The sequence below is a fragment of the Scatophagus argus genome, chromosome 18 (assembly GCF_020382885.2).
Source record: "Scatophagus argus isolate fScaArg1 chromosome 18, fScaArg1.pri, whole genome shotgun sequence".
Classification (NCBI taxonomy): domain Eukaryota; kingdom Metazoa; phylum Chordata; class Actinopteri; family Scatophagidae; genus Scatophagus; species Scatophagus argus.
The window spans coordinates 2,699,589-2,723,584 of record NC_058510.1 but is presented as its reverse complement, the minus strand read 5'-3'; the positions used below and the strand labels follow the sequence as shown (position 1 = coordinate 2,723,584).

The 23,996-nt window shown below is 42.7% G+C and overlaps 3 protein-coding genes across 6 annotated transcripts; 1 reads left to right on the top strand and 2 right to left on the bottom strand.

The window, feature by feature from the left end:
* Window positions 1-710: 710 nt before the first annotated feature.
* On the bottom strand, window positions 711-9,525 carry zc2hc1a (zinc finger, C2HC-type containing 1A). Of its 2 annotated transcripts, XM_046372052.1 has the most exons (10): window positions 9,377-9,524; window positions 8,692-8,762; window positions 7,622-7,738; window positions 7,087-7,113; window positions 5,599-5,740; window positions 5,099-5,238; window positions 3,865-3,970; window positions 3,629-3,704; window positions 3,152-3,256; window positions 711-2,339 (listed from the first exon to the last, which is right to left on the bottom strand). In XM_046372052.1, the coding sequence occupies exons 1-10, from the start codon at window positions 9,390-9,392 to the stop codon at window positions 2,204-2,206; spliced, it is 936 nt and encodes a 311-aa protein (XP_046228008.1). In that variant the 5' UTR covers window positions 9,393-9,524; the 3' UTR covers window positions 711-2,203. The 2 variants fall into 2 exon arrangements, with proteins under 2 accessions (XP_046228008.1, XP_046228009.1); XM_046372053.1 differs by lacking the exon at window positions 7,087-7,113 and having other exon boundaries at window positions 9,377-9,525.
* Window positions 9,526-11,610: 2,085 nt separating this feature from the next.
* pkia (cAMP-dependent protein kinase inhibitor alpha) lies at window positions 11,611-16,430 on the top strand. 3 transcript variants are annotated; one of them, XM_046371633.1, is made up of 3 exons: window positions 11,611-11,730; window positions 13,947-14,148; window positions 14,777-16,430. In XM_046371633.1, the coding sequence occupies exons 2-3, from the start codon at window positions 13,998-14,000 to the stop codon at window positions 14,851-14,853; spliced, it is 228 nt and encodes a 75-aa protein (XP_046227589.1). In that variant the 5' UTR covers window positions 11,611-11,730; window positions 13,947-13,997; the 3' UTR covers window positions 14,854-16,430. The 3 variants fall into 3 exon arrangements, with proteins under 3 accessions (XP_046227589.1, XP_046227587.1, XP_046227588.1); XM_046371631.1 differs by having other exon boundaries at window positions 11,630-11,730; window positions 13,971-14,148; XM_046371632.1 differs by lacking the exon at window positions 11,611-11,730 and having other exon boundaries at window positions 12,645-14,148.
* Window positions 16,431-17,110: 680 nt separating this feature from the next.
* Window positions 17,111-22,345, bottom strand: bco1 (beta-carotene oxygenase 1). The gene is made up of 11 exons (XM_046371628.1): window positions 22,200-22,345; window positions 21,977-22,105; window positions 21,747-21,876; window positions 20,840-20,987; window positions 20,608-20,758; window positions 20,041-20,261; window positions 19,645-19,902; window positions 19,451-19,556; window positions 18,858-18,952; window positions 17,671-17,782; window positions 17,111-17,512 (listed from the first exon to the last, which is right to left on the bottom strand). The coding sequence occupies exons 1-11, from the start codon at window positions 22,261-22,263 to the stop codon at window positions 17,358-17,360; spliced, it is 1,569 nt and encodes a 522-aa protein (XP_046227584.1). The 5' UTR covers window positions 22,264-22,345; the 3' UTR covers window positions 17,111-17,357.
* Window positions 22,346-23,996: the final 1,651 nt, after the last annotated feature.

Sequence of the window (23,996 nt, the reverse complement as noted above, 5' to 3'; positions counted from 1 at the left end):
ACTGCTCAAGCATGACCAGAACATATTAAGGTGCTCAAATCCAGTTTTGCTTTCACTTCAGATGAGAAGGACTAGCCCTGGCACATCGGTGTTATCTCAGTTATCTAAAGCTCCTTTGTTATTTTGTTTTTCTTTTTTTGTGTGTGGCTCCATGTCAAGTCTTCAGCTTAAGATGACATTATTTTGATTAATAATCCAGCATGAATGATACTTTAAAAGCACATTCTGTCACAGATGGCTGAGTTCAGCTCACACAGTTGACTGTTCTAGGATTCATCTAAGAGCTTCAGTTGGGGCTTTGATTAATGGTACCTGCCTAATAAATATATATCTATATATATTTCAGGAATGTGCAGTAGCCAGAATGGCCCAGTGCAACATTTGTTGTTACATGTTATTTTAAAATGTGCCATTTGGAAGCATGCGCCCTTTGCTCCTGGTTCCAGCTCTTACCATCAGTGCAGCAGTTTCTTCTACCAGTCAAAGAATACATAAAGCATTGTCAAGTAGCTAATCTCCTTTTGTAAAATGCATATTTGTTTTGTGCATTTGTTTTCAATACATGACCCATGGCAAATGTATATTTATATCTAAACCAAAGTAAAGGCGTTACTTTGTCCTAAAAACGCTAAATGATCGACAGTATTACAGACCTGCAGTGTTTACGCCTTCCTCTCTCTCTCCAACAGACACTCCCACAACTTCATGGCTGTCTTCATAGAAATTTATTGACGGTGGATATACGCGTTATTAAGTGCACAACCACATCCTGGCCAACAACTGTTGTAATCCGTACAGGAAAAACACATCTGTCCAGTTTCAACACTGTGTGTCATGTAACAAGAATATATTTTGCTTCTTGAAATTTGGAACAAGTGTCTTCCTCGCAAAAGGACTCAAAGATTATCATACTTGGCCGTTAATAACGAATATTAACTATGCACCTTAAAGAGAGGCCTTTGCCTCTTTTAGTGTCCCACCTGTAAATGAAGTGCACTGGGTCACAAACAATCTGTTACAGCAAGCAGAGCGATCGAATGACATTGTGAAATAGTGTTAGAGTACCACTGACTTGAAATGCATTGTATACGCAGTAGAAACACTCATGGAAACTGCAACACATCCAGGCTTCAAGCAAAACCAAATAACTCCACATTTTAATTCTGTAGAACATTAACAAAAAAAAGGTGCAGTCGTTCATTCAGAAAAAGTGAAAGGGATTAAGAAAATAAATAAGACATTGTATAAAATAAACAGGAATAAAAGGGTTAGAATAAATGCTACATTTGTCTCGAAATGTCAGGCCTATGATGGTAAACTTACTAACTTGACCTGTAGCTAATACATTTTTGGACTCGTCCCTGTCGAAACAAGTTGATATCTTTCCAACACGGTTCCTCTAAAAATCACACTGCTTTCTTCAGTAGTCAATCATATTGCACTAAAATGGGAACAGGAAGTGGAGGAAATTGAGTTTAAGGATGCATTTCAGGTCATGGCGGAGACACGGGGGACATCACGCACACCTTTAATGAGTCACCCGACACTTTTTCTTGACTTCCTTTTACAACCCACGTCTGAGCTTTTACTTACGTCTGTCTCACTCTTGTATAGCCTCAACTAAAGGTGTGCCAGCTGCGTGGCTCAGCTCTTTAAGTAATTATTATTACTGTCCAGCGACAATAAAAAATTGTTGTTTGTAATAATACGGACTCTGATTTCACAGCAATAACATTGATGTGCCTGAACTGGTGGGAAAAGCAGCAGTGTTGTGGGCGGGGCCAGCATTAACGATGAGGCTAATTAAAAGCTAATGAGCTGCAAGTTGGGCTGCGTCACTTCCTTGTCAGCCACGTCAGCTACTGATAGCACAAACCTTTAGATGGTTGACCATAACGTTGTGTCAGATCAGCTCACTGCTGAGGTCCAGCAGCCTCCGGTCAAAAGGAATCATTTATTGCAGATTTTGATTGTAATATTTGTTTTGGATCTCGATCCATGCACTGGAATGAATCAGTAAATTTCATGAAAGCTAAACAGCATTTAGAACACACAGCTCCGTAGGGTTGAGTAACAATTACACAGCTTTACTGCCGTGAGATTATCTTTTAAATTCATATTGGCTTTCGTGAAACCCTCTGATGCTAGTTTGAGTATCGGCGTGTCCCTACGTTCTTCTGGTTTCTCCTTCCTCTGACAGCCATCAGATACACATCCTCCTGACCCCACACTCGCAGCAGAATTTGGCAGATTCGACAGGGTACTTGGTCCCACAAGCGTGACAGAACTTGCTTGTCATCCCACCGTTGCCAACTTCGTTCATGCCATCGACTTCATTCCTGAGGAAATTAAAGTTGATGAAGCAGGAAGGTCAGAAACAACTTAAATCAAGTTGTTTTTCATGTTATTTTAGTGCAGGGCATGAGATACTGTTGATAAGATTATTTCAAGTTGACATACACCTTACTAAGTGTATGGAGTGTAAATGTGACATAGATGGCGATACAAAAAACAGAAATTACTACAAATCTTTTTAAGTAAATAATGTAAATGTTTTAGTGTTGTAATGATAGGTAAAGATGTCAGCTTGATGATAAAATGTTTTCCTATGAGGTGTACTGCGAGCATTCATTTTATTCTTAATTGTGGTGGCAAAGTATGATATTTCATTCCTGCACTGACACAGGAGTTAACCTGTGAGGCCTCCAAGGCCTTCACACCCACTACGCTTTGTGTTTGGAGGCTTTGGTGCCTGAAGTTAGAGATAAGATGTGACCTTGGAGACGCTCCAGACTCTGCTCACAATACTGACTGAAACACATTGCTGAGCTCCTGTCAGGTGGTGTGTACACGATTCTGAATGATCTGTGGCCTTCTCTGACATCAGATTTGTGATGTAAAAAAAAGGAAAAAAAAAATTAATTCAATTAAGTAACCTGTCATCAAAGTGAAGACAACCACCACCAGGAGATGTACAGTCTGCATGATACACAATAATTATTCAAGCTGTGTAGTTTCTGTTGTTTAACTCCTTCATAGCTAAGAAAGTTACAGATTGGCTTCTGTAGTTATATAACACACCAACACACCACAGGAGGTCAGGGAAGGCTGTACACTGCATGTAGTACTTTGTATTCATGAACTGGCTCACCTAGATATGTAGGTGTCTACTCTCTTCTTGCCGGCACCTATTCCGGACTGGGTGCTCCTCGCAGAGCTGTAGCCAGAGCTCGCTGCTCGGGTCTTACTCCCCACACTGACCGGAAAAACCACAAAGAGTGACTTAGAGACAGAGAGCGAATGTGCAAAGCGCTGGGACAGCCTGGTTTGTCAAAACTCACGTTCAGAGGTGACCGCTGACATGTGATATTCACAGATGTGACATGTTATGCTTATGACACCATCAGTTAATTGTGTTGTTGTCTTATGAATCCAAGCAACACAGAAACAACATATAAAATGGCTTTCTCTATGGCTACTGTTACTATGACATTCAATTACTTGATCATAATTTCTGTGTGTAGTTAAACGTACTTCGTGGACATCAATATATTCAAAACAAGAACAATTCCTTTGACCTAACTGTGCACTGCAGTGTGTGTGTGTGTGTGTGTGTGTGTGTACTGACCCTGATGGAGGGCTTGTGAGGCCAGAAGGATTACTCCTCACTGAACCTGCAGAAGAGATTTTACTAGACGGGATTCCTAAAGCAAGAGAGGGAGAAAAATAAATGAGAGAGCAACACGGGAACATGTGCAACTGCAGTCTATGTAATAATCGCAGCCCAACCTGTCACTTCACTGAAAAGAATGGTCACAAATACACAGAGCTGTCAGGTGTGAATACACAGCACCCTGTGCTTACCAGTGGGCTGCCCGAGGCCTGACCTCTGGGGCAAACGAGAGGAGGCTGAAGGGATGGTTGACACAGCGGGAGAGTTGGCCTTCTTTACAGGAGCAGGAGGCTTGTACTGAGAGGAAAATAAAGAAGAACACAATACAAAACAACAGCAATTATCATCAACTCATCACAAACATATTAGCTCTACTTGGGATTAAAGCTGTTCGTGATTAGTTGATCAGGCGTTGCTACCATCACTAGTCAGAACCAGGAATGCAAGTAGGTTGAACTTATTAATCCACTAATGTTCATGCAGAAATCACTTCTAGAGCGAAGTGCATGTAGGACACCACAGTGATCCAGCAGCTTTTGGTCACTTACATGTTGTAACTTACTTTCACTCAGGGAACAAGTGTTGCTGGAGCACAAATAGTTTTTTGAGCACTGTGCCAGAGTGCGAACACTGCGTTGCTGTGTCGGTGGAATGATTGGCTATATGGAGATTTATGGGCAGTGGTTATGGATTCTTGCATGTAACACCCTGAAGAACATCAGCTGCGAGTAATAATCAAGATTCAGTGAAAAGGAGACATAACACAAGATCAAAGACTGAGAATTCCTGACCAAACAGGATGAACAGAAACCGAACCAGCACCAGCAGGATCCACACATCTCTTCACCAGAGACTCAAGCTCACAGTGCAGGTAACTACATAGCTAGACATGACGTCACGGATGCCAGTGTGCGTTACCGCAGCATTGACAGAAGGGTGGATGAAAGAGAGCGCGGGAATTAGTTCAATTAAATCAACTGTCCTGCCTCCTGAGACACAGTGGGGAATAGCACCAGGAAGCTTTGCGAATCTGATGATAGAGTCACTAAAAATTAAAATCTCAGGTCATTCAGTTCCAGGGTCGTTGAAAACTGAAAGCTTTGATCTGATAATAGGCTTGGGCGATTGTTCGCATCTTGAAATTATTCAGTTGAGGATAAATGAGATGGCTGTGAGAGAAGGTTTACACACAACACATTAATAAAATTCCAACATAAATCACAGAAACCTTACAAACACCAACAAAAACCTGGCCTGTACTTTGGAACATGAAGCATCAAACTATATGTTGAACACCCAACCAGATCACGATGGGAAATGAATGCTGTACTGTATAGTGAATAACATTTTCTGACAAAAACTCAATTCAATTAACAAAATTAAATTGTGTGATTGTGTGCACACACAATCTGAGTGTGCGCGCACCTGCGTGCGAACTGGAGGCTTCTTGACATCTGACTTGCTCTTGTTGGGCATACGGGCCGCCTGCTCCTGGCAGAACTTGATGTGTCTCTCGGCTGCATTCTCGTTGAACCGTCGCTGACAGTAGGGGCACTGGACATAGTCTGAAGGCAAAACCGGTGGTGAGAAAGGTGGCACACTTGAGTGCCATGATGTTATGTATGGTTTCTAAACAAACACTGTGACAGATGTTACCCACGTCGCCTTGTTTACAATATTGCAACGTATGGACTCATAACTCCTGTGTGTATTGTGGCACGTATCACAACAACACAGTCATAAAGAAAACAAACCTGTAACTGTGTCTATTGTAAAACTACAGTGACACAAATCCTGTGTTTAGACAATTTTATATACTGCAGTGTGTGCAAGATTTGAGTTTCTTCACAGCAGCCATTACACAGTTTTCCCTGTCACTGTTCTGTTTCTGGCGTAACTCCACTCTCTATAGAGCTATGTATTACCTGGGTCATAACTAGGAGGAGGCGGTGGGGGTAATGGTCCCCCATCTTTAATGACCTGAGAGAGCCCCTTGGCAGCCCGGATGGTGGCGATAAAGTCCTCGTGTTTCTTGCGCCAGTTGGATGGCTTCTTGGGGGGCTCGGCCTGTCAGGAGGCAACACAGAGGAGGTGCTCTGTTACACCGACACCACTAAAACACAAGCTATGGGAGCTACTGCTGCTGTCATGGTAGTCCTCATCACTGCCTGCTGTGATGTCACTACTTGCACTGAATGTGCTCCCATTATTTAAGAGCAGGCAGATAATTGGATGTTTTAAGGTCACCTCCATCCTCTTAATGTCTTTTAGTGAACAATCTAGAAGGTAAGAAAATTTTACTAAGACACCAAAATGCCCAAAAACCTGCTGCAGTTGTGACAATTAAATAAGTACATTTACTCTAGTACTGTATTTACACGAGCAAGGCTGAATTACGTCTCAGCAGGTGATGGTCACACCTCGACTTTGCACTAGTGCACAGAGCCAACATTTCTCAATGAGCCAGAAAGGGTAGAGGAGTTTCCACAGATTTTAAACACTTTTCATGAACTTGTCATGAACAAAATGTTAGTCAAGCAGAAGATTTCTGACACAATTAGCTCACTGCTTGTTCTTGGAACTGCTTCCTTTGCAACACAATAGTCCTGCAGACTTCCTACTTACTCCTATATGGTTACGCTCTTCAAGTTCATTAAGTATTTATGTGCGACAAACACAGATGAGGTTGAAAGAACTGATGGTAAATTTCCTTTATTCCTTCAAACCACACTCTATTTACATTATACTCCTAATTCTTCAAGACAGCATGCTACATTTCTACACAATCTTAAATTTTGACAATTCAATTAACATTCACATATCATTTCTGGCTCCTAAGAAAAGACCTCCTGATCGTTAGCGATGGGAAACAGAGACAATCACAAACAGCTAGAGGCATGTTCTGCTTTTGCCTCCAGTGGGAGGGCAAAGTGAGTGTGCAGTAAGTTAGCTGAAGCCAAGACAACAGAAAGGACACATACGTTTTATGATGTTTACATCTTAAAAACTGTGAGACAACAGACAACAAAGTGGAGACACAAAGATGAGTGAGTCTTGGTTAATAAGACTGACCTTGAGTGCCATGAGACTTCATTATAACCTCTAAAAACTCATACAGGCAAGATAAAGGTAAGACTGTGAGCACAGTAAGGGTTAAAGAAAATAAAAATATAATTTAATACATTTAGATACAGTCAGGTGTAGATTGTAGGAAGAAGAGGAAAATACAACAGCTTTAATGTTTTTAGACTAATACCACCACTAAGCCAAAGAGTCAAAGCAAGGAAATCAGTACTTAAAAAAGTCAGAAACAGTTAGTGAAGGCCTCTTGGGCTTTCAGCAGATTAACTGTGACACCAACTGTCATGTATACAAAGAGAAAGGACAAAAGAAAAGAAGACGAGTCAACTTACTTTCTCAGAGGAAGATGAACTTTGTGACTGAAAATACAATTGTGATATAGTGATATACATTTGAAAATAACCTGCCACAAATGCTTGAGTATATTTTAACAGCTGATTCTCTTCTGGCTTTCAGTGACTTAAGTTGAATGTAATTATAGCAAATGAGACACAACAAAACAAGGCTCAAAACATGGCAGTAGCTCTGCTGTTATGAGCCGTGAGGTCTACAAATATACAGCCTCTTCGGTTGTGATATAAAGTATTTATACCTAAACCAACACTGTCCAAAGCATTACTCTGGGTCTTGACCGCTCTACAGTGAAGAGATGGCTTCACATTTAAGACAGGCAGGTCATTTTTATCATGAAAAGCAGATTAGTATTAGTTTTGAATAACATGTGAAATTGAGCTTATGTTCATCCATTTTTTCCAGGCTTCCAGAAATCTATGACTCTGGGCAGCTTCTTCTCCCCATTAATAATCATTTGAAGTCTCCGGAAACTTTGTGCTGGCTTCCCATCCCCCTCCCAAGGTGTAGTCTTACCTTTGGTTTGATGGGTTTGAGCGTGGGGATGTCTGTGCCCTCAGCTCTCTGTCTGCTGGAGTCAAAAACCTTCCTCCTTTTGGTTGATGATTTTTGGCAGATTTTAACATGCCTGTCCTGCAGGAAGAGTAAAAAGATGTCCAGTGCACAATAAAACCATAAAACCTACCGCGTTTCTAGAGAAACACCTGCCATCATCCTCATTCATCTTAGCTCTCATTTCATTCCCATCACATTTCCAAAATTTTGTTTCTGAAAGAGGCAGAAAACATGATAAATGTGGTTTCTGTGACTGCAGCCACTAAGTAAAGAACAGGAGTGTCATAATTCTGCAAAACCACTATTTGATTCCTCTTTCAATTTTGTGGCCATGATTTGATTCAATTTCCAATTTAAACCTTTTTTTCAGCCCTCACAGATAACCAATTGTGAGACTGTCAAATCTTAATTTGAAAAGATCAACAGATCATTGTTTTTTTAGACTGACAACTTGTCATTCACATTTAAAGATTCATCTTTAAAAAGATACGACTAGGTGTTTAGCATGACATAACTACATTACTTTTTAAGTCTTGCACATCAATGGTTGTTAAATCTCACTGATTAAAGTGGCTCTTTTGAAAGAGCTTCAGATGCACAAACCCAGCATCCATCTTCAAGTTCCATAACGCAGCACCATCGCCAACAAGCTGCACTCACATATTTAAATCTGACCGTATATGTTAGCCCTACGTGACCTTAGTCAAGGCTTTAAATCAAGAAATCTGAAATCTTACAAACAACTGTGTGATAACCCTCCCCATGAAGAGCTCTTCGCAGGACCCAGATGGCTGTTTGGACTGGAGCCAGTGACACATCCAAACAGCTGATATCACGTCAGCTGATAATAACTTGGGAAAACATTCTCACCAGTCCAACCTCAGGATGTTTTAGTGTTTGTTCGACACAATAGATTAATCTTTTTAGTGAACAAATATCGACCAGCGAGTCTGCTTCTTCTGATCTTTATAGTATATCACATTATATCTCAATTAGAGCATGACCTTTTTGTTTTTTGGGGGTTTTTTTACCAGAATTTTCGGGAAGAAACTTCTTTTACAGATGTTGCATTGAACCAAATCCCCAGCAGGAACTTCGCCGTCTGAAAGAATAATAAGATTAATTCAGACTGTAGTGAAGAAGGTTAAACGTCATGGAGGACAGCAGAAATGAGCCACAGCTGACTACCTTTGACTCACTGATAAAAGCATCATGTATACAAACACTGACAGGCCACAGTCAGGATTTGCTTTCGTTACTGCTCTAGTAACGATTTCCAAATACTCACAAACTGACTGGAATTGGTCACACAGTATATGAGCTAACTTCACAGATTCAGAAATCTCGTTAAAATATTAGTGTGTTAGACGTTGTATTTTGAAGCACTGCGGTAAGCCTTGTTCACAAAACATCTAACGGTTCTTTGACGCTTTACTGTGGTTTAGCTAATCCAAGTCAACGTTCATCAGTTAGCAGGATGCTAACAGGGAATAGCTTCCGTGGCTAACGTAGGGATCACACCCATTCAGCTTCATCCTCGGCCCTGACGTTACCTAGCATTACATGGGCTAAATCCCAAACAAAAGAGAGGTCGGGGACAGAAACTGGCGAGCTAAAGCACCGCTGAACTTTTTCTTTTATAAAGCAGAGAGGCTGTGAGCTCGACCTTCCGACAAAACAGCTAAAACAACCCCCCGAACGACAGTGTAATTTCACCTTCCAATTCCATCATTAGGGTTTCCTCTTGTTTGATGCTGCTGTTGTTACCGGCGGCCGAAAGTAGACAGAGGAAGTGAGAGGAATCACCCCTGCCCACTTCCGTTTTCGTTACAGAGAACGGTCTCAAATTTGTGACATTTTTCGATCGATTTTTTTGAACAGTTCTAATAGCAGAGGGATGCAGCATTATATAGGCTCTTTGTCACTAACTGATAATGTTGGGACTACAAGAACTACAAATTTTGCTCTGCGGGCTTCTTTTATACGTACAATGATGTTGTATTATTTGTGTGCGTTATATTACAAACATTTCTTTCATTTGGCTTTGTGCCACATAGATACTAAATAATTATTCATATTCCCCCTCTATGCTCTTGTACCGAAATGACATATAATTCGGGTCTAACAGACAAGGGTTTTCTTTGGATGAAACACTTTTCATTGGTGTTCAAACACGCCTAAATATACCAGCCCCAGTTAAAATTAAGTAATCCCCAGATTCAGATAATACAGTACAGAGCATGTTTGGCTAATCAAATCGGGCCATTTTAGGAGGTTGGCAGACAGTGAATCAGTGAATTCCCTTGTTGTTTTGCTAGCACAGATACTTGCCCAGAGCACTTGGGTGTTCCCACTTTGGCATATTGAACACGTGTGTCATCTGAGTGGAATAATTGCCAGCCAGATGCTTTTGACACCACAGTAAACATTATTGTTGAATGGCTACAGCCTTGTTGTCTTCATCACAACAAGATCACTGTTCTCACACTGAGCCTCTGTGGTCTCTCTCTCTCTCTCACACACACACACACACACACACACACACACACCAGGCTTACACGACATATACAATAACTGCCCTGTCATTTTATCTGCCATGTGACCTCTTAGTTTTCACTGAAAAATGTTAGCATAGTGATGCCTCTGGGTTCATCCTGAGTAAAGACAATGCAAGACATAATAATTAGCAGAAATATGTTATCCTCTAAAATCAGGTTTATCTGCCGTGGTAGTAACACTGACAAGCTGATAACTTATCATCCGTTAAAGACAGGGACTCTGATCAGAATGGGGCACAGAGATTTCAACACAAATAAACTATGATAAGGTCGTGCAATTCGTTTAGATATGAATGTGACTGTAGGTGTGGTCCTAACGTAAACAGAAGAAACAAACAAAAATACAGTAACTGTCTGCAGTAACACATAGTGTCACACGTAAATCCTGAACCGTTAGATTAAATTAAACAGAATGGTTAATTTAACTATGACCATTCCGTTTTATACAGGAAATCGTCAGTAAATCATGACACCATCGCTGGAAAACCACTCAAGCCCAATCACTGACCAGAATGAACAATCCGGCGGTCAACAGAGCCCTCTTGTGGCCAAGTGGTGTATCTACACCACTGAAAACAGCCACAGCGTGGGGAAACACGGGGGATGTAACGAGGACCTGTTTATGTACATAATTATAGAAAATTGTCAAGATCCCAAAAAGCACGACACTCATTAAACACAAATTCAGTAAGCTCCATCTGCAGAGATACTGCATCATAACACGTGTTCTGAACCATCTGCTAAAAAAATTACTATCTAATCTAACGCGCATGACTGCCACAAAGCAGTCCAAAGTACAATTTCCTGACTAACAGTAAATCAGGCGGTATGGGTGCTAACGGTAATTGGTGGTTTAAAATTAGCTAAGAGGGCATTTTTGACTCGTTTGTGCACGAACTCACAGCGCGCACACACACACACACACACACACACACACACACACACACACACCGCTCAGCCGCGATTACGCGCATAAATCTTTGTCTTTAAAGAGCCATGACATCACCAACTACGGCAAGTGTCTAGGACTCAACTGTGAAACTCGTAGAGAGGCTTGACAACAATCAGAACAATAGGAACAGAAAACAGATGACTTCCGTACTGTAGATAAACGTAATAACAGCCGTCCATCTTTGCTCTTCCTCTCATACTCTACCGATAATCGTCCAGTTGGTTTTACTCTCTGATTATCTTTACTTTCTTTAATTTTAACGTGCCAGTCTGACTGTAGGCTGCAATCAAAATTAATTCATTACTTAATAATGCAGCAGAAATTCTGGCCAAAATGTTATTTCAAACCCCGAAGAACGGAAAATACCGGAGACGTTTTTATTTTTATTTTTTTTAAAAAGGGGTTTTATTTTGAAATTTGCACCCGGAAGCTGCAGTATTCTGGTACTTGCTTGACGCTGGTAAACCCTCCATCGTGAGTGTAACGGGGAATACCGAAGTGGCATTCAAGCTGATGTGATCGACGCCTGCGACTGCTCGGAAGCCCTTTGACCTGAACAGGTACTCTGCTGACGACAGTGTGACGTGAATGAATAGAGCGTGCAGGCAGGTGTGCTTACATGACATCCACGCAGGCTGCGTTTACTGGCACCGGCTGAGCTCCGCGGGGGTCTTTGTCTTAGAGAAAGACTTAACGGCTGTTGATTTTTTTTTAGTGAAACCAGTTCGGGCACGTCGATCCTCGTGCACCCACGTCTTAACGTAAAGGCTGCCGTGCCAACAGTGCAGGTAATTTATTAGAAGACCCCACCGCTCGCGGCCGTGCCTGATGCGCTGCACAGCCTCCACTTTAGCTGACAGCACGTAGAAGGACGTCTATAATTGACTCTAATAAAGGTTTTCAATGCACTGATGGCAGCTCATATAGAAGCGCGGCGAGGACGTTTAGTCCTCCTGTCATAACCCTGCAGCCCACGGCTTTAATGGGATCTGCAGAAACACACACGTCACAACACTCACGCCACTGAAAGGTCTTTGGAATAACACTGCAGTTGTAAAGAAAATGCTTACTTTTCTATGTGGATACGAAGGAGTAGTGTGTGTGTGTGTGTGCGTGAGAGTGGGAGTTACTGGGCAGCATTCCCACTTACGCCCAGGCCACCTAGAATAACGCTGGCATGAGTTTCAGGGTCTCCGCTCATGACTGTCACACTCGCTGCTAATTTTCTGTTTGGCAGCACATCTGATCAAATGGCTGCAGAGGCTGAGCAGCCAACTCTCTGCCTCTGTGTGCTGTCGGAGAGGGCAGGGCATGTTGGCCTGTTGTGTTGTTCAGTGATCTGATCCTTTGTTCGGAGTCTGTGCTGGATATATTGTTGTTCAGGGCAGCTGAGCTCTGCAAAGCCATAAGGACAGCAGGAGCACACACACACACACACACACACACACACGCTGCCCGCTGATGTTCTCCCTCGTGAGTGCAAAAGTGTGACTGAATTATGTAAACAGTAAAATTAATATTTCACTGAACATGAGCGAAGGCAACACTTTGCAGCAATCTTCAGTCAGTTTCAGCTCCAAGTAGAATCATTTCTTCCTCAGTCTGAATTATCCACAGTGACAAATGAGCTTCATTAACTGGTAATGATAACAAATAATCAAAATCACACGCGGACATACTTTGTAAGCACTATGCTTCACGTTCCACATCAAACAACTTTGTGCCGCATGTGACTGCACGTGAGTCTGAGATGTTTCCGAACGAGATCCATGAAAAGCGCTCATCGTGCAGATCTTCATGCTGTCTGGCAGTGGATAATCACGACGTGACACAAACTAATTCTCTGTTTTCATGTTGGAGCACAACCATCTCGTGTCCCTCGCGCTGAGTCTCACAGTAATGTACACGCACAACATCTGCCGGCTCTGCTGCCTCTCTTGACACCATTTGGACGGTGACAGCTGAGTGGGAGCGCGCTCAGATCAACACGATGACGGAGGGGGGTCGTCCAAAAATAGCCGCGGTCGGTCACGGCCTGCTCGGCTCTGGAAATAACCACGAGTGCGTGTGGGGGGCTGAGGTCATTTTTGAAAAATTCACTATTAGTTCAAATCCCCATATGTGGACAAAGCCATCCTCTGGGAGCCCAAGGATGCGGACTCAAAAATGTTCTCGTTTTCCTAAGTGCACGTGTTGAAATAAATCAAATGTAAAAATAAATAAGTGTCAGAATGATGGAGCTGGACCCGTGAAGTGGGGCAGGGAAGCCAGACCGCGCTGAGTGCTGAAGGGCAGCCTCAGCCTGGCACACTGATGCAGGCGGGTAGAATATCAACAGACGGGTTTAACCTAAATCTCCGTGGCAACGCAGCTCTGATTGGGCTCCGTGCTTCGCCCAGTTGGGATGACATTTGAATACAGTGCTGTCGTCCCTCGTGCAATAATTACTCCTGTGAGTGTGTGTTTTGTGTCTCCGCTCCGCTGCTCCTCCTGCAGAATTTCTTTCCTTTGTGTCACTGGTGTCACCTGTACCCCAGACTAAGATTGAAATAGATCAATCTGGGATTAGGTCATCGTATGATAAGGGGGAGGGATGTATTGGGTGAGCGCATGGGTGACGCCGCCTTCATGTTCATCCAGTGTGCAAAGCTGCTGCTGAGGACAAACTGCACAAATCTGTGCCAGTTCAGTCATTTAATCAGAAAACACAGCACATGTTCATACGTGTGTGTGTGTGTGTGTGTGTGTTCATGCGTATACCTGTGTTTGTGGTAAGCGTGCGCTGCTGTGTGTGTGCCAGGCCCTGCTATGGTGAGGTGTGTTAGCGATGACGGATGTGGAGGCGACCTATGAGGACTTCATCGCCTCTCGACGGTCCGGCCGCAGGAACGCCATCCATGAAATCCCAGCAGCCCCTGGCATGCAGGGACCTGCCGACCTGTCACAGAGTCTGGCACAGCTCAACATCAACAAGTCAGGTGAGACACAGCACTGCTCACAACGCCACGTGTTCACACGTGTGCTCATGGCAAACAGTTAAACAGGGACATCAGCCAAGTGTGATTAAGCAGGATAATTAATATCCTATAGTTTGTAATATCTGGAAAATTGAGTTTCAATTCGCATCAATCAAGACTATGGAGTGTTCATGGGCAGTCCACAGTGCAGTGTCATTTATGAAACTACCACCAGAGGGCGCCAAAGCACAGACTTTTCATTTCTGTAAATAGTGGCTTTTAAATGGTTATTTATTTTATGAATACAAAGCCAAAAAAAGCAATGGTACAGATTATGAATTTTAGGGAGTGGATGTATTTTTCAAGAATTTAGATTTAGAATTTTAGATCTCTTAAAACATGTCTTAATCATCATTTTTAAATATCACATACAGTTTACTTCTGTCAGTTTCCAAATGTGCCTTCCTTTGGTCTGCTGTACACGTGATGAGTTGGTTCTTCTCTGCTTCTTGGTGACTTCTGTTCCTTCCGTTTTCATGGCGACTTGCTCGCTGATTCAGCTAACCTCATTCGCATCGCTTATTTCACATGCACTGACTTATGCATGAAACTGTCTGTCTGTCTGTTCGTCTTTCTCGCTGTCTGGCAGGTGATGAGGGGGAAGACGCTGAGAAAAGCCAGGACTCGCCAGCTAAAGAAAAGGAGACTCAAGCTGATGGCAGCTAAGCAGCAAAGGGCTGCTGACGTTTGCGGACTCAAACAGCCGCTTCCTCTTGTCCAACCGATCGTCGTGTATTAGGCCCTCCACCTGACCAGTTGCATCTGATGACTGTGAACAGACAGCAAAATCCTCTACTGCCACCAGCCTGCCATCAGGAAGTCTAGCTCTGGAATTGTCCTAGTTTCCTTACAAAGCTTCCTTTCCTTGCTGCCTTTCCGTCATGGCTGCTGATATGGGACTGGATGTGACACATGATGAGCGCAGGATGACTCTACACACGAAACCGACACTCTCTGACTGTCCTGAGAAGGACGGAGAGAAGGGAAAAGAGGACATTTGGGGTTTTGGGGTTTCAGACAGGCTTAAGTGTTTCCACTGAATTAAAACTTCGTCTTCCCTCCATCCCCGCACCTCGCCTTGATTCAATCACCGCTGATGTGGCTGAAACACTTCCAGGGAGCCGGGGACAGTAATTGGACACCTCTTCTTCCTCTGCCCTTCTCACATCAATCAGCCCTCACCGCCGACTGTGTCCAACATCCTGCTTTTGTTTATTTCAGCCCGTGGGTCAAGTTCTGCACATCCACTGGATTTTATATGAGCTGGCAGGACATTATCACACAACTGCACTACAGTGTTTTCAAAATGAAACTGAACATGCTAATGGAGGATGGTGTTGTACTTTGTGTCTCTTTATCCACGTCAGGTGCTTAACATCAATTTGATTTACATTGTGGACATTTTTATGTAGTAAGCCATTAACTTGACAGAGTCCTTGCGAGATTGATTTTCATTCTTGCAGTTATTCAGGTGGTTGCACATTGGTTTGGAATTATCCTTACCGTGCAGCTTAGGTAAGACTAAATCTGTCCGGTGACTAAGTATAGTTGATTATATTTAGTCATGCCACTCACAGTGTGCAGCGTGTCTGTGGCGAAGCTTCAGTCTTGTAGTACGTGGACATTCATTGGACATAGAAAAGTGTCTGTATTATACTGACTCCTGGTTTTCCTACATTAATTTACTGCCATTTAGCATATCTAAGTGTGTGTCTGTGAGGATGTGTGTGTGTTTGAAGCTTGGTTTGTGTTGGAATGGCTTGTGAGATAAAGAGTTCATTTGCAGCTGGAGATAAGAGAAGACTCAAGTACACCATAGTGTATTATTTAAAATGTATTATTGGTGTTTAGGGGTGTGTTTGTGTGTATTTCTTTGTGTTATCAGGACGATAACTCATGTGATTGTACAGACTGCCTGTGAATTCTGCATTTCCCATCTCTCCTTCAGCAACAACTGCGCTTCTCAATACTGTACTGGTAGCTACGATACACTGCCTTTTCCTGTTATGCCGATCAGATATGTGGATATGCACTCCAAAAGTGTCCATCTGGAAGTCATTTCACACCGGCGTGCTGACATGTCGATAGATAACTTCCTAAAGGGGCTAGAGGCATTTTTACTGCTGTGATGTGATTGAAGGACCAGCACTGTTGCACTGCAGAGCACCCACGATTATGTCATATTTTTCATGTTGTTGTTTTCTTTTTGGTGTGCAATTAAATCTCACCGGTGAAACATCAAACAGCTTGAAGACAAATTCTTAAGTAAGTAAACAAGTCTTTGTCTCCCTCTAGTGGTCAGGTTTAGACCAAACATTCAGCTACGGTCACAGTACATGCAGGTCAATGACACGGGGCATGTCATTGACCTGCATGTACTGTGATTTTCAGACGCCGTGATGGGATGGAAACTATGATTGTAATGTAATACAAAAGATAGTGATTATGATAAGGCTTGGCCCTTTGTTAGGCATTAATATCGTGATTTTTGGAGCCCAACAATGAAGTTTATAGTTAAACTGTAAAATATCCTGCCTCTGTCACATACATTTTGACATTGTTGATATCTCTAGTGAAATTTCTTACACCCTAAAGTCATGGGATGTCCCAGATGATGATGATGTCTCTGAGACGTACTTCCGTACAGTTCTTGGGTACATGCACTTCATTACAAGCTCACAAAGCTGCGAGGTAACTTTTTATGCACTAGTGAAGCTCAATGTCCCAAACGTCATCAAAAAAAAGCTTCAGAGGTGAATTTCTCTGCACACGAAGAACAAATCGAATGGACTTTGCTTGTGAGTTAACTTATCTTGCAATACGAGGACCTTCTTGTTCAGCTTTGCCACCAGACGATAAAATGTACTGACAGAGAAGACGTCTTACTGCAGAAGCACGATCGCTCACGACCACCCCACCCAAATATGGAGTGTCAGATTTATTCTTATCATCTCGTCTTACTGAAGACTGGGAATACATCTTAAAATTAGGATATTTTTTAATGAAAAGAAGCACATGTGCACAAGCTAAACATTTTGATACACAAAAATTTGTATGTTTTTTAAACAAACATACTAGGAAAAGTTGTTGATATAATAACTGTTATAGAGATGAGGCAGTCCATGAAACATTCAGAAAGCACAATAAAGATCTTACATGAACAAAACTGGCTAATTTCCTTGTGGGATGAAAAATCCATGCATGTCCTTGTGCAGCTCAGTGTCCAAATATGCTCGAGCCACTTCCTTGAATGTCCTGCCATCGAGAATCAGCATGAAACAAGACTCGCCTGGGTTGGCGTTGATAACCGATGTTAAGACCACACCTGCAGAAGGAGGAGGCCATTGTTAGGGCGCAAAAACACAAACCAAAAATCTATGGCGTCACAACTGGATGACAGTTTCCAGGTGTACTTCTGCTTCCAAACACAGATAGCATACAGTCCTGTCAATACACATGCAATCAGTCACACAGTATCCTCACCGTCGTCCTCTGACTCTCCATTTGGTCTGGGGACAAACACGGGCTCGGACGGCCAGCAGTTCTCCTCACCCCAGTAAACCATCTTTTTGGTCTCGGTGTCAAACTTCCCAATCTACAGTAAAGAAACAGATTTATAACGGATAACTTTGTTCATGCAAACAGCTCATAGAAAAGCATTAAAAACTAGCAATTTGGGTTCCACCTGCTGGCTGATAATTCATAAAAAAAACGTCAATTTGAAATCACGCCCATATGAACCATTTTTAATAAGCACATTTCTTCTGATTTGTCATATTACGTTTCTAGTCTGAGTCACTGGTCTTATTTTTTTTTCTTTATCTTACATTAACAGCACTTAGCATAATGAGCTTATCTCGTAGACATGGACTGCTCGTGCAGTACCTTGTCCCAACTGCATATCAGACCCTACAGAGCGATAAAAAAAGGCTTGAAATAGAAAAGTTGCGAAATAGATTTAGTGCTGTTGATAGAATGTGTATATTCAGGAACTGGCACCAACTCTTTCCTCGTATCAGCTGAGCTACTTTCAGTCAGAGCGATGAGTCAGGTTCAGACCTTCAGCAGCATAATGTCTGCTTTTTCCTGTTTAAGATAAGATAAAACTTTATTCTGCTCATCCTGCGTTTAATTCACCTGGGCTTAACATTGTATGAAGCCCACAGCCAAAAACCATTCAAATTTTGTTCGCATTCTGCATATGGAATTCTGTGTCAAGTGGTAATAAACAAAACTAATTGTTTCAGCCAAGATGTTTCCTTTTGTACCTTCCTCTTCGCAGCCACTGGACTTGCGTCTGTGCTGTGAGTGTACAGCGAGATGTAAGGAAAGCTCTTTTCCTAAGTACAACGCTTTGGAGCCCCACCCAGTTTCCAGGTCTTTGCATTGTTTTGTATCCCCATTGGAAAGGACCTGAAGTGATTTGTTGGTGCAAGTGGTAATTCACACCTGGAGAAAATGTTCCCTCTGTTGCACCAGTGGTGATTCTCAGTGAGGCGGTTTCTCCTACCTCTGTAAAAACAATGCTGCCAGGAACAATCTGTTTCCCAATAGCCCTGCGGTTAAGACACCCGTCCTTTAACCGCCTGCACGTTTCGGGTCTCTCTTGGCAAATAACACTTATGAGGCGGATGTTCTCACCAGGGCTACCTGACAACAGGGAATGTTACCTGTTTTGACAGTGCAGGCCCCTCCACACAGTTCCCGTAGACAAAGCGATGCCTCTTGCCGTTGACGTCATAATTTATTCTGGGCAACTCAAAACCTGAGGGAAATCAAAAGACAGTTGTTGTACTGGTAAGAAATACTACTTGAACAACAGTCACTTGATGTGCATACTCGACCCAGTATCAGGGCAGCTCATGAAACTGTGATGAAATTTAATCAACAGGGTTTGTGTACATTTTTTGACACTCAGCAAGAGTTTAAGATGGAAGATTTGTGTCCATGTACATAAATCTTGTAGATTAAATGTTGTGACTGTCTCACAAACTGAAAATATGTTTTCCTAACCTTAACCATAGTGCTTTTGTAGCCTAAAGGGATTCAAACTATGGATTCTGTAGATACAGTCGTGGATTTTGTACACCTTTCATCCACTCCAGCCATATCTGTCCGACTCCACAGTGGTCCATAACTTTTGTGTTTCACTGAGTCGAAGAAAGGAGGTGCAGGGACAAAAGACAGTCTGAATTTGTGTCAGTGTATATGAATCCTGTGTGATGCTCTGTTGGTCTGTCTGAGAGGCCATTAGCAGCTTTACTTTCACAGAGCACCTCCGCCTGGCACATCAGTTTTCCCTCTTTCTCCTTCACGGCACTGGCTGTTGTGTATTTGAGTTTCACCAGGTCCTCTCCAACTGCAATGCCCTATGAAACCCAGTAAAAAAGTAAAAATAAAGTGTTGTCCTCTCTACAGCACAGGATGAAAGTCATTTGAGTTTTTGAAAAGCCTCACCTTGTCTGAGTGGATGGGAACTGCAAATCTTTTGTAGCTTGGTTGGGAGTAGGACTCATCGTGGAGGGCTGCGTTTTCCTTCAGCTTGCTCAGGTAGAACATATCGTAAAGGCCGTTATCCTTGTAGGCGATGACATCAAAGATCACGTGACCATTGTCCTCGAAGGCGTTCACATGATGGCAGACAATCATCGAGCCAGTGTAGTACTTTGTCTCAACCTCTTTTCCCGTCTTTCTGTCTATCAGGTGGATCAGAGTCTATTGGAGATACAGACAGTAGGAAACAGTTAACATCGGTAGACTCGTGGATACTCTTTTCCCCTTTAATCTACCGCTGCTTCATATTCAGCTCAGTCATGTGAATATAAAAGACATGTCATGAATCAAAACACGTACATTTTCCTCAGGACTGAATTTCAGGCAGCTCGCCCAGTTGACCCCCCTCATGTATGCGGTGGCCATCTTGACGATGTCCAGTTTGAGAGGCTGCTCAATGAAGATGAAGTAGTTGTCCGTCATGCCGAAGCTGTGGTAGTAGCTGGGCGTGAGCAGCGAGCGGCAAGGGACCGAGCAGATCACCTCCACGTTCTTCAGTGCAGGAGCATTCTTTCCTTTGGCTGAAGGAAAAGAAGGAAAAATCACGTCAGCTCTGGTGGTAATCATAATGATGAGAGAGTGACTGCCTGACAACCACTCAGTCTGTACTCTATGGAACTGTTAAGGGCAGATAACTACAGAAAAGCTGAGGTTTTAATCCAGCAGCAGTCTGTAACAATCAAGTAACGCTGACAAGTGTGAACTGCATTCACACTCAAGGAAGCGACCAATGGAAGCAGACCTCTGAGCACCTTGTTTGGTTCTCCTACATCTGCATTGTCTTTCTACACCTTCTACAAAGCACAGCTGGTCGGAAGGCTGCAGCGGTCAGGGCAAAGCAGAGCAGGTTAGGATCTTTTCATGTACCTTTTTCTGAAGCAGCGGGGACTTTGAACAGCATGTATTTAGTCTTGCCCTTCTCTGCTATTGAAGTCCCCATGTTGTAAGCGTTGCCCTCTTTGTCGTAGTGCGGATGGGACGAAGCCAAATTCACCGGCAGGTACTTCGTGTAGTCCACCTGTGTCAAACAACTCATGAGCTCTGAACTGAACCCTTCACCTGGATCGCTGGTAAGCGATCAACATCAGCATGGCGTTACCTTGTCCTGAGTTTCCAGGGTGACGGGATCAACCTTGCGGATGTAGTTGGTTTCAGAGGTGGCATAATAGTCGTTTCCGTATTTGATGAAATTGCTTGCTCCGTTGTCGGTGAAGTCAGGCACTGTGTGGTTGAGGAAGGTAATCGCCCTGAGAAGCAAGAAGGCGTTTTAAAAATGAATATGCTAACATTGGAGTCATCTGTTGCTTGACTGTAACACGTCTGCGTGTTGCGGATGTCACAGAAGGCCTGCAGCAAGTTTTCAAACTGAACAACAAATAAACAAATTTATTTCTATTCTATTCTATTTCAAGGAAACTAGCTGTTGCCACTGACCAATTTCACTTCAGGATGACAGCAGCACACTGCAGGGTGTCACACAATAACTTACGGGAAATTCTGATGTACATTCTGATTAAAATTTTGATTACAAAATAAGTTTTGTAATGTAGCATTACAAAATAAAAGTCCTCTCATTTTTCTCATTTACTTATTTATTCTTCCTCCATTTACTATTCATATTCATTTTGCTTACATTTTATTTATCTATATTTATTTATTCGTTCATTAATTTATTCATTTATAAACTGACATATAAACTGATTTAATGACTGAATGCAGCTTTGTCTAGCTGCCCGGACAATGCTTTTATTGTGAAATTGGTCCGAACTCGCTGTTACCGTAGTGTTTCGTATACTGAGCACCTGGAAACACTGTGGAGGCTGGCTTGAGCGCCTTTTCGAACTGCAGACAGGTTAGACCCGCAGTGTTTTTCAAATTAGAGTTTGCACCGTTACAGGAAAAACAATAAAAACTCTGAAGAACCTTGAGAACTGAACTGGACACCAAACAAACAAACAGAAACAATAAAATGAGACTCTGCAGGGATTCAGAAAGAGTTTGCTTACTTCACAATGAAGTTCTTGCTTGGGTCCGGGTATGCCATTGTCCCCATTTCAGACACAACGATCCTGTTAGCTGCCATGTTCGCGTTATAGGTGTCACTCCTGAGAAATCTGCTTCTGTGGGTCATTTCACCTGTAAGGCAAAAAAAAAAAATGTTTTCTTTATGTATGCTGACACTGTCTGGAACAGAAGAACTGCTGTGAAACTGACAAGTGAGTAACACAGGACCAACCGTCTTTAAAGGCGAAGCTGTGCATGATGGCCATCCCATCGAACCAGTGCTCGTAGCTGGTGTCCCCCACAGAAAATATGCCGGGGCCATTACGCAGCAGCGTGCCTTGCAGCCAGCTGGGAATATCACCTGCGTGTCAGAAAACACAGAAAAGCTCAAAACCTCTGGGATTAAGCCAGTGGATCAGCTGATCCCTGAAAGCTCGAGCAAAAGCGCGACCTGCCTTTCACTTCGGCCTTGTAGCACTCCGGTCTCTCCTCTGCGTTCTTGGTGAAGTTGGTGGCCATGTCTGGGGACAGAGTGGGCAGCAACACGCCGAAGGGTCTGAATGAATTCCGCAGGTGAAACACACCCCTTAAGGCTCTTCCCTTATCAACCTGTGGGGAGGGGACGGTCCGACACCTGGTCGCCTCAGACTGGATTCCTCATCTGTTAAATAACCTGATTCCATGTTTGTTGCACTGATCTTCTGACATGAGCCGTTTTACTAAACTTTTTTGTCCTTCATTAAAGGTACAGAGCGGGATAACTGTTTACCTCTCACTGTTACTCTTTGGCCTCTCTTGCTGGATTACATAATCCACTTTCATTACCCGGAATTTGCAGTTTTTAACGCTAAATATCCCATAGATTGTATTATTTGTTGATCAGCCTCGTAATTAATGTGTAAGAATGCGTGTAAGATGTGCAAGAGATGGTTTTATGACTGAGACTTTAGAACACATGAAGGGGGTTACGTAATATATTATATAATTTGGTGATGGTTATGAGTCTACATGCCACGATATCGCCTTTCGTGTTTTACACCCGTCATTATCATGTACAGCTGTGTTATTTATGCTGAACCTTTTCTTGGAAGTGAATCTAGAGAGTTAACCCCTGTCATCCTCCACACCTACAGTTTGTACAAACTGTTTGTACAAACTGTAGGTGTGTCCTTGAGTCCTAATCAAAAGCCCAGTGATGATCTCATCTTGTCTTCCGTCTCATCAAGTTCCACTTCAGACTCTGACAGTGACGAAGTGTTTGTAGTGTCCACTGCAACCGCACAGTCCACTGCAGGAGATGCTCACGACCTACAAGATATTTAGATAAATGATTGATTATATACTGTCGTTGGTGAAGTTTTAATAACATTTTTTAAATGAAATAAACGAAGGCAGGATAAAGTACACAGCATGGACAAAAGTATTGGGACACTTGACTTGGACATTAATGACAACGCATCCTAAGCACACAAACAGCTTTGCAGCTCTAACAGCTTCCACTCTTCTGTGAAGGCTTTCCACAACATGTTGGAGTGTTTCTGTGGGAATTTGTGCCCATTCATGCAGTAGAGCATTTGTGAGGTCACACACTGATGTTGGACCAAAAGGCCTGGCTCACAATCTCCGTTCCAGTTCATCCCAAAGGTGTTGGATGGGGTTGAGGTCAGGGCTCTGTGTGGGCCAGTCAAGTTCTTCCACACCAAACTCATCCAACCATGTCTTTATGGAGCTTTGCTTTGTGCACTGGGGCACAGTCATGCTGGAATAGAAAAGGGCCTTCAACAAACTGTTGCCACAAAGTTGGAAGCATAGCATTGTCCAAAATGTCTTGGTGTGCTGAAGCATTAAGATTTCCCCTCACTGGGGAAAAAACCCCACACCACACCTGAATTGAATAATGTAGAGGTGTGTCCCAGTACTTTTGTCCATATAATGTATTTAAAATACTGTACTGTAAAGTAGGTCAGATGTCACTAAGATATACAGCAGTATGTTTGTTTAAAACTATCGTGGTTGTTCGAAATAATGTCAGTCTTACAATAAAATAATGTGCTACGTAAGAGTTTCAAAGGTGTAAAAGTGTCATTTCCACTGACAACAAATACGCTGTAACAGTAATTAAAGTGTGGCATCACAAACTATTAGTGGGAGATTTTTAAACATCACTCTTTCTTGAATTAAAAAAGCAAAATGATGTTAATGTGTGTGTACGTGGTGTGTTTGTGGAGGGGATTTTCCAGATAAGAAAGCCT